General features: G+C 41.4%; 1 protein-coding gene and 1 long non-coding RNA gene across 5 annotated transcripts; one reads left to right on the forward strand and one right to left on the reverse strand.

Annotated features, from left to right (window-relative positions):
• Window positions 1-45: 45 nt before the first annotated feature.
• LOC109624684 (uncharacterized) lies at window positions 46-3,495 on the forward strand. Its single transcript, XR_002202401.2, has 3 exons — window positions 46-1,687; window positions 1,875-1,958; window positions 2,363-3,495. It is a non-coding gene; the product is annotated as an uncharacterized lncRNA (long non-coding RNA).
• A 329-nt stretch (window positions 3,496-3,824) lies between these two features.
• Window positions 3,825-10,259, reverse strand: LOC109624683 (IQ motif and ubiquitin-like domain-containing protein). Of its 4 annotated transcripts, none has more exons than XR_011243481.1 (6): window positions 9,486-10,248; window positions 8,370-8,514; window positions 6,259-6,414; window positions 5,826-6,015; window positions 5,577-5,743; window positions 3,825-5,033 (listed from the first exon to the last, which is right to left on the reverse strand). XR_011243481.1 is itself a non-coding variant. In XM_069528752.1 (6 exons), the coding sequence occupies exons 4-6, from the start codon at window positions 5,842-5,844 to the stop codon at window positions 4,910-4,912; spliced, it is 357 nt and encodes a 118-aa protein (XP_069384853.1). In that variant the 5' UTR covers window positions 5,845-5,991; window positions 6,259-6,414; window positions 8,370-8,514; window positions 9,486-10,259; the 3' UTR covers window positions 3,825-4,909. The 4 variants fall into 4 exon arrangements, 3 of the variants coding, with proteins under 3 accessions (XP_069384853.1, XP_069384852.1, XP_069384851.1); XM_069528752.1 differs by having other exon boundaries at window positions 3,825-5,080; window positions 5,826-5,991; window positions 9,486-10,259; XM_069528751.1 differs by having other exon boundaries at window positions 3,825-5,080; window positions 8,360-8,514; window positions 9,486-10,259.
• Window positions 10,260-10,577: the final 318 nt, after the last annotated feature.

A 10,577-nucleotide genomic window follows, 5' to 3' on the forward strand; every position in this document is an offset into this window, starting at 1 on the left:
ATTTGTTCATTCAACAAGGGAGGATAAAGTTACTGACACAAATAAGACACAACATGGAGAAACATCCTTTGAGTTGAAACACAGTTTTAAGAAGTGACTTATTCTACTCAAGACTTCCACTGTGTCCACATGCAGGGGCGCTCTGACATCAGACTTAATCCTCTTCTGTGCTGAGAGTCCTGTCCTGTAGCATTCTGAAAGTCTCTTTAGCACTTTGACTTTTGTTACTCAGTAGATGCTGATTAAGACTGGGGATCACCACGGATGCCCCAAATCGATCACAAGGTCTCGATTCGATTGGATTTCCAATTCAATATCGATTAGGGATATTTCAGTGTACAATACCAATTTTGTATATTGTATTTTGTCATCTGCCTCGGCCAGTTGGGGTGAGCAGAGAAAAATGGAGAGGAGAGGGGAGATGGTAGAAAAAGAGGGGAGAGAGAGAAGTGAGAGAGACCGGGAACACTTGAGCACCATCAGGTATCAGCTCTGACTAGTTCTAATGAAAAAAATAACAGTGCAAAGAAATGATTGATAATTAATGATAGCAGCAACAATTCATATAATTATGAATTACTCAAGTATTGTTTTTAATAATAATAATACTAATTATAGTTGTTGTCCTGCAGTTCTTCAGTCAGAGATATCTGCAATGAGAGAGAGAAAGAGAGAGGGGGACTATGGGAGAAAAAAAGAAACATATTGACATGTATTAAAATAAATAAATGAGTGTGGGGGGGCAGAGAGACAGAGAGAAGTGGAGAGGTGCTCAGTGCATGATGGGAGTTCCCCCAGCAGTCTAGACCTATAGCAGCATAACTAAGGGATGGTTCAGGACTCACCTGATCCAGAACTAACTATAGGCTTTAACAAAAAGGTTTTAACTTTAACTTTAAATGCAGAGATAGTGTCTGCCCTCTGAACCCAGAGTGGGAGCTGGTTCCACAGGAGAGGAGCCTGGTAGCTGAATGCTCTACCTCCTGTTCTACTCTTACTGACTCTTGGGACCACAAGAGACCGAAGTGGTCCTTGATACATGAAGGGGCTTGATAGTTAAGGGCTTTTAATGTGAGGAGCAGGATCTCCAATGTAGAGAAGAAGACAGGAGTAACATGATCTCTCCTTTTAGTTCCTGTCAGCACTCGTGCTGCTGCATTTTGCACCAAGTGGAGACTTTTCACAGACTTCCTGGGACATCCTGATAATATAGAGTTACAGTCACCCAGTGTAGAGGTAACAAATGTCTCCTTTCATAGAGAGTAAGCATACCCACATTTTTGAAGTGAAATAATGCATATTTAGTGGACAGAGAAGAGAACGAATATGATCACATGTACAAAATTAAAGTGTGTGAGTTAATGCATCACAGTTGGTACTTCTGATATCCAGTGTAACTGCCTCATATTATCAGTTAGTTTCGATTTGTTTAGCCTCACGTTTTTTGGTTCCTACCTGTGATGCAGTATTCCTAGAGGCGGAACTGAGTACTGCAGACCTTGTTTCCCGCAAGGCACAATTAAGCGACGCACCCTGCAAGAACGGCGTGAAAAAAGCAATAGAACAGACGAACTTTCAAAATAAGTTTAAATATAAAAGATGTAAGCACATAAATAATGAAAGAAGACAAAGATAAGGAAGAAACAAGTTAGATTCAGCCCCTCTCTAGTAGTCAGCAGCCTACGAGGTATGTTTGGTTCTAATTCATTTGATATGAAGTGTGATAATTATATTAGCATAATGCTATAGCTACGTTTTTTCTGTGACATGTGCGTATGATCTCATGTTATATACCACATTTTGTATAGCTGTGTATACATATGTGCATTCTGTTATTGTATCCTTTATTAATGAATGTTTCTCTTGAAACCCAGTTCTCACGGGCTGATCCTGGAATAAACCCTGTTTTTAACCATGACCTCGGGCCTCGTGTCTACTACTTGGGGGAGCTACATCCGGTGAGCGACACAAATAATATGTCATATAAAAGCTGAGCTTCTGCACAAATCTGTTCACAAGTCACATCTCGCCTTTGCTGTTTACTCCACTCGTATTGTCTTCTACTTTGGGGTTTAACCATAGACTGTTTATAAAGAGTTTAAAGGGTAGTTCGCCTCCATGGTGTTGCATTACTGCCCCCTCCTGGACTTATTTAACTCCTACAGTGTCAGGATGTCAGATTTTAGGGTTGAGGGATAAAGGGGCGAGTCAATAAGAGGAGAATAAGCTGATGTTAATAATGATGATAGAGACAGCTGTTTAACAGACTGAGTTCACACTTAAGACCAGTGTGTTAAAGATCAGCTGGTGCAACCAGCCCTCACTAATCCCATGTTTTATTGTTTCATGTTTTATTTTTCAGGCCCTTCGTGGAGGCCAAATGACTTCTCTGAAGCTGTTATCACTGAAGCAAAGTTCCTTAATGCCGGTGCTGCTTCTGCAGTGTCAGGCAGATCTGCTAGCACCAAATGGAAAAGGCAGGTCGAGCAAGGCAAAGGGCCTGTGGACAAGAAAGCTTGTGGAGAGGTGACTGTTCTCCCTCCTGAAGAGCTCAAGAGGATCTACCTGTCAGGAAACAGGCTGGAGCAATGGTGCCACACCCCCTTCTTTGCCACCACTGTGACTGGCTGCTAAGTCAGGGTAGCTATTAATGACAGCAGCAGTGACCCACTGCACTGTGTCTGTGGTGGAGACGGAGCAGGTCTACCAGCTTGGATCCATGCGGACAAACCTGGTATTTCAACTCAGGCACGCTCGTACTGAGCAGATCGTGACTGTCAGTTCTGCATCCAGCCAGGAATTCACAGAAACTGAGTTGATGCAGTGGAAACTGAAGATGATGGCTGCTGGGATACAAGTTCTAACTCCAGTCAAAATCACCCCGAAGGAGCAGTCCATCACAGAAGCCCTGGATCACACATTCTCTCAAAAAGTGATCGATTTTATGTGGCACGGAAGATTCCAACAGATTCCAAGCAGCACCTCTGAATTTTGCCAAGAGAAAAATACAGATGAACAGGACAGTGTAAGAATGTGCAGCCATACTGACAGGGTGAAAGAAATCCACGATGAAGTTAAACAAGGAGACAAAAGAACTTGACAGAAGACTACAGAGTTCAATCTGAAGAGCAGACCATCTTCCATTGTCAAGTCCAGGAGAAAATCCCCTCCTCAAGCGCACACTGATGATTATCAGGGAGTAGGCCCTTTCATCAAGAGAAAGACCAGACCCTTCACGATCACAAGTCTTAAAATGAACTCCATGAAGCTGTATACGCTGAGCTCGACCTGTGGGTCCCCATCAGAGGACACCAGCTCTGTTTGAGGACTGACCACCTCCTCCTCCCTCCCCTCCATTTTCGTCCCCCCTTACCTTTTACCCATGCCCCAAAACAAATCCCTTATCCCCCACCTGTCCTTATGCATATGTAATATAATGTAAATGCTATGTAACTATATCAAAATATAAACATTATTGCTTTATCAAATGAATGACATCTGCCTGTGTGTGTCTTTGTAAATATATAGATACAGGATTCATGGCTCCTATCAGTCACTACTGTAAACAATAGTCATGTAAATCAAATGTTAATTTACAGTACTCATACTGTAATCAACTTGACAGTGTGTTACCATAATCACAAAAATCACTGAATTTCAGTGCCTTGCTGTATTTTCTTATTTTCACAGTAAACTGCTGGCAGCAGGGTTGCCAGGGATTTACTGTTTTCCTACTGTAACCTTAATTTACAGTTTAGTGCTGTCCAAATACTAAAACAAACTATAGTGCTGTATTTTCTTAAATTTACAATATACGAGTAGCATCAGTCTGTACAATATTGTTTTAATGGAAATTCAACATAATCTCAAATACAGAACAATGTAATTTAATGTAACAGCAGCATGGATGACAGTCGAATCCTATAAGTTAAACTCCTCTTTACCGAAACCTCGGTTCACCATTTTAAGTTGATATTCTGTACAACGTCTACTGAATGTTTAAGGTAACTAAAGTGCAGCAACCAAAACATTCTATAAAAAAGAGGAGACTTACAAAAAAAACAAGATCAATTGAGTAACCCAACACTATGTATTAAAGGCAACACCAATTGAAAATACTGTTTTTTGTTGATAGAAACAAAGTTGTCCATTACAGTTGAAGATTTGTCAGCTAACAGAACATGACAGTTATTAATTTAATGTTCATTCAATGTGATAAAACCAATAAACCTTGAAAAACACTTGGAGAAATGATGCATCTTGACACTGCAGGTATTAGTAGAACAAAAACATTAATCACACAAATATAATCCATAACCAGTGATACTAAAATACAAATAGAAAATATAAAAGATTCATATTTTTTAGTGTTTCTACTTGTTTAAATTGTGGAACATTGGGTGGTCCTGGTTAAAATACGTTAGCCTTTATCAGACAAATCTCTTAAAACGATTAATTTAACAACACGATGGCAAAATTTAAATAATGTCATAATACTATGGTTTCTGAGGTATTGTGTGTGAAACACCGACGGTGGGAGCCATGCAATTTGCTTGTATGGAAGACCAAGAAGTGACATCCATGAATACATCAAATAACTGATCCGAATGACTAACAGAGTGAAAATAAGCAGATGATACAGGATCTGCTCAGACTTACTGTTCTATACACAGTAACCTCAAAAGGCTTACGTGGTCGGATCCTACAATAGTCTACCTTTATGTACATGAAGAGTAAGCATACACACATTTTGGAAGTGAAATAATGCACATTAAGTGGACAAGAACAAGAATATGATCACATGTACAAAATTAAAGACAAAAATTGACCTGGGGGGAAAACATTCCAATATCTGAGTGTGAAATCAATAAGTCCTGCTAACTTTTTTGTTTAATGAACTTTCTCTTTTTCAACAGCGGTGAGTGTGTGGTACCTTGACGGCGTGTTTGAGCGTCATCAGGACGTGGAGTCTCTGCTCCTGGCTCACAGCAGGCAGGTTGACGTTGTTGTACAGATCTTGCAGCTCTCTGGCTCTGATGGACTCAGAAAGACTCAGTATGAGGGTCACGACCTGGAGAATCTGTTGTCATGATTGAAAACATCACTTATGATGATGAGTCCCAGCCCCCGCTGCTACAGTGAGCTGGTTGAGGTTTAATTTTACTACATTTTTCCTTAAACAATTGATACAAATAGTCCTATGACTACTTTTCTTATAATTCAACTAGTGGTAGCATTATTAAGCAACAACTACTTCTGATACTTGTATTAATACATCTTCTACTACTACAGCTTCTGCTACTACAGCTTCTCTCACTCCTTAACCTCTTCTATTTCTCCAACTACACCCACTGCTATTTTCTGAAATGTTATGTCGTAAAAAGTATTAATGTATATAGAAAAGTAGATTGGATCATAATTTGCATATTTGACCCAGACGTCAGTGGCCAACCGGCTCTACCCCCTGAGCCACAGCCCCCCGATTTAATTACCTAGATATTTAAAATTTTACTATTTGGACGAGACTCAAAAAGTGAAACTACAATTTGAGTGCATATCTCAATGGACATAAAAACCTCTTTGTTTTGCTGGAAAAAGTCAGGACAGGAGGAATAGGCGATGCGATGGCGTTCGATGGCTGCGATGAACTGAGTCTCCTGGTCCAGCAGCAAGCAGAGAGCTGCCTTCCTCTCAGCCCCTCGCATGGATGAATTGATCTGCTGCTCCTCCTCACACCTCCACTCTGAAACACACACAAATATTTTTTAATAACATCACTTTCTCCCACCTCACACACAGTGCACCCTCCCCTTTTCTCCACGTACTCTCCAGGGCGTGGTACATCAGATTTAAGTCTTCCTTCCTCTACGGGTTCATCCAGCGTCGTTGGCGGTCTCTCAGCTGCTCCTCCTTCTCCTGTGTCCCCCTACTCTTCTGCACCTCCAGCCAGGCCAGCCGCCGGTCCCGCTCTTTCCTCAGCTGGTCCACCGCCTGCCGGGCCAACCACCTTGGTGCCTATCATGCAACACATACTACTGTAAAGTTGTGACCTCCACAATGAGGCAGGGCAACAAAACATCCTCTAACTCTGGCCTTATAGGATTTGTTTGTCCATTTCTACAAAAGTTTAGTCCAAAACAAAGTATGTCTAAATTCAGTGTAGTGAACACTCATGACGATGAACAGGAGGTTACTTTCCACACAATAGTCCGGCTCTCTTTTCTACATTATGCACCAGGTATTATGTATAAAACCCACAGCTCTCAGCCTCTTATCGTGGTACTCAGCAGCAGTGATGTAGTTGCCAGGGGCGACCAGCTTGTCGTTGATACAGGAGACGTAGCAGCCGATCCCTCTCATCTGGGTTGAGACACTGAGTGGACACTGCTCTGCCTGAGACTTCAGCTCCACTGTCTTAACAGAGAGACAGAAACACACAAGACAGATAAGTTGCAGGTAATCATTGTGGGTAAAAAAACATCTTAAATTCTCTTCAAGTCAAACAGTGGAAATATTGATTGAATCTTGTGGTTTGGGCCGAGGGGAGATGAACTGTCTGCTCTGAAAACAGACTTCAACATAAGCTGATGTGCTGATATGGATGAGCGTTGTAATGCAGGGAGCAGGGCGGTGGTGAACAGCCTGAGGTAACATTTAGCATTTTTCACACTTGTGGCACAGATTGATGAAGCTTGAGTAACGTGAAAAAAGCAGTTTACACTCAAATATTTAATTATCCATGACCTTTTAAAGTCTCATCTCAGAAAGGAACAGTACATGTTAGATGCACCAGTCGGATTCTTTGGGTTGGGGTTAAGTGCCACTTTATAGAATTGCAAGGGCTACAGAAACAAATAGTAAATGGGAAAAACACACAGTTGAGGTGGTTGCATCTTGTTAGGATGCTTCCTGGATCCCTTGGAAGATACTGGGCACAACAAACCACGAGGAGAGCCCAGGTTGGATCCAGAACTTGCTGGAGGGACTACATATCCCATCCTACCTGGGAACACCTCAGGATCCCCCAAGAAGAGCAAGAGACCATCCTTGACCTGCTGCCTCTTCGACCCAAGCCCGAATAAGTGGAAGACAATGAATGGAAGGTCAGGAGACTTCAATAGTTGATGAAGACATTGATGCTGTGCCAAGTGATGAGAGTAAAATGTGTACAGAATGTCTCTCAGTTTGGAAACATGTAAATCAACCCCTCTGCTCAACCACATGCTACCGCCTGCTTGTTTACACAGACAGCCAGACCTCATAGTTTCATCCAAACAAACTTTAACCTGACAAACAGAAATGTGTCTGGCACTGTGGATTATTTGGATGGAACTGGCTGAAGGGGGTCAGCAGGCATCTCATTAACATTGGTTCTTCTGCCTCCCTCAAATATACCTTCAAAGATGAGTTCACTCTCCTGTAGACTTGTTGCTGTTAATGTTACCACACTATGTGTGTTGACACATGTCATCTTCATCAATCTGTTGTTGCATTGTGTGTTCTTTTGAAGTAGAGAACGAAGATCCATTGAATCGAGAATTCCTGACTTTATGATTTGAGACTGATTATTGATTAAATAATATAAATCTGATGGATAGGAGCTGGTGCCCGTTTTCACAACGAGTGCAAATTCATCTTAGTGCTTACATTGAAAAAATCTAAATGATTGAATGGTAAGGTTTTTCTTTACAGGTTGAGTTTGAACGATCTAGTGGCATCTAGTGGTGAGGTTTTTAGCAACCACCAACATACCCCCTTCCTTCAGCCTCCTCTTGTGTGTAGGGGAACTTACAGTGGCTCACAGGCAACACAAATGCAACAGACTCTAGAGACAGTGATTTTTTTGTTGTTGTTCTCAGCTACTGAAGAAACGTGTTGGAGCAGCATGAAGTCTGTGAAAGAGGAGCTGCTCCTGACAGAGACAAAAAGGGCTAATTTTACTGTTACCAAATAAATGACAATTCTTAAAATACATTACATGTCTGCTAATAGATCCTCCTACATCCTCCACACTGGACCTTTCTGAATCAAACTAATTAGTGTAAAATGAATGCTCACAGAGAGGTGTTGCTGAGACCATCCGTCTTGTTCAAGAATCTCATTTCCACATGCTCTCGCTCTCTTTCTGTCTATAATTAGATTGTTTAATTTGCACTTGAGTATCGTGTTCTGTCTCATGCCTGAATGTTAGTGCAGTTTTACATTTTTTAATGACTTTTAAAAACACAGCACAAACTGAGTATCACCAGCTGATGAAGGTCTGTTTGGTTTCATGTATTATTTTTCTATTTTTATTTTGTCTTTCCTTCTTTTAAAGTTTGACACTGGTGTTATTGTGAATTTTCTTTCTTTGATGCACTTTTCTTTACCTGTGTATCCCGGCTGAAGACGACCACTCCTCTGTCAGTTCTCCTCTTGGGCAGGGTCTGGATGGCAGCGTGATGGTACTCCACCACTGTCAGTCGGTGTCTGTAGCCACCCACGACAGCACATGGCTGAGGAGCTTTAAATCCACTGGAGCAGTGAGTGACAGAGGACACAGTGAGAAGCTGCTCCTCTGCCAGTCAGACTGAGTGTCTCCTGTCTCCTGCTGCATAATAATATGGACTGTACTGGTTCTAGTTTTCTACCATTCACACACCATAAGGAAGAGGAGCAGTAATGATGGAGCTTGTGTTTTCTTTCTGTGTGATGGTTCTGGGAGTTTCAGCTGGAGGACTACTAAGACCCTGAGTTCCTCCCACTGCTTAAACTGTTCAATCTGGTGAGTCCACAGTCCTGAGATTTCCACATTCTACCTTTATCCAATTTAACTCACCGCTCCAGCCGACCTGGAGGGATGAGCATAAGCGAGCTAATATGCTAAATAAACAAATTGGCTTCTGGTAACAGCTCACAAATGTACCATCCTACTCAACAAAGTACCGGATCAAACACACACATGCATAAACAAATACCCTCAGATAATCCACAGAAAACCCAAGACGAGCCCCCACTGGTTAAGAACGGAACAGACTCGCTATGCTAAATAATATCAATATCAAAACCACACACCGAAACTGCAAAATACCTCATATATCCTGCAAAATTAAGCACTGCAACCAAAACTACATATAGCATTATCAAAATCAAACTTTTGCACCGAATGGCACACACTTCATTCATATAACCAGATTTTTGTCGAACCAAGTACACACTGTTGGTGTAATGAAAAGCACTCTCATCTTTAGTATGCTTTGCCATGATACTAATATAGTTCAAATTGTAGAAAATTCTTCAGATTGTTCACATGAACAGAAATATTTGCAGATACACACACATGCTGTTGAAACATTATTATTTTTATTTTTCACTAAACAAGTCAGTGCAACATATGCACAGCAGATATATTTACATTGGAGTGAACAAAAAACAGTAAACTGAAAAAGAAAATGTGCAGAAAAAATATATATAAAAAAAGAGGCAAGAAAAGTAAAGTTGCTCACCTGTGGTCTTTTCATCTGCTTACTTCCTGATTGAAGTGGTAACCATTAACCATTGAGGTGTTCGGCCAGGTGGCACATATATTGACCAGTTATCTCATGTAGTGTCATTTTGAATGGCAGTGTTTTGAAATGGCAAGCATGTGACTTTATGTCAGATGTTGTGTCTCATGCAGAGAACCGTGTTCAGTGCATTTACAAAGTGACATTTTCAAATTGCAAAATGTGTGTAAAGCAGAAAATGTGTTTAGACTTGAAGACCTGAGAAGAGGTTTTGCTCTCTGTGTGTCCGTTTAAATAATTGTGCTCTGCACGCCATTTTAGTGTTTTAGCAATTGTTAAAAAACTGTAAGATGAACTTCCTGACGTCTTCTACTCGCGGGCTCGTGAACCACGACGTGATCTGCGTCCCCTGCTGCCACGCCAGGCCCCGAGCTCGGCCAGCTCAGACGCTGTCGTGTCGTTGTGGTTTGTTTGTGAGGGGGAAGTGTCCGTGAAGAGGTCTTGCTCTGATCAGGAAGAGTAAAGTCTTGGACGGAGGTTGGTGGCATGTGATACCGTCTGCTGCAGCCACGCTCCGTGGTGTCTCTGCCTCAATCCTCCTCCTTTGGGTCCTCCTCTTTTTAGTTCCCCCCAGGTGTGTCAGGTTGGAAATAAAAGGGAGGTTGTAATAGATATTTTTAGATCTAATTGTTTGACCTGAATACTCAGTGAATCAGCATCAAGCTCAAAGAGTTTGTACATTTAGGAAAGAGATCAATGTCCACCTTCTCCACCATGCAGTTGTTTATTTCCTCACCAGGGAATTAAATGCAAATTCCCACCACAGAGATTACCCCGCCCCCCTGTGTGGACCATCAGTCTTTCCCTATTGCCTCTCTACCTCCTCCATGTCCCCTTTAATTCACACACTCCTAAATATCAGTTTTAAATGTGACTGACTTTTTTCATCTAGATCCATGAATTTATTCTCTGTGTTATTCTACTTTACAATGTTAAAGAATTTTAAAAGACAAACTCCGAGATCGGCACCAAATTGTAACAGGTTCTTCCCTGATCAGTAACACATTCTTCTATTAAGTCTCATGGTAAGCC

This window comes from Paralichthys olivaceus, chromosome 7, assembly GCF_024713975.1.
Source record: "Paralichthys olivaceus isolate ysfri-2021 chromosome 7, ASM2471397v2, whole genome shotgun sequence".
NCBI lineage: Eukaryota > Metazoa > Chordata > Actinopteri > Pleuronectiformes > Paralichthyidae > Paralichthys > Paralichthys olivaceus.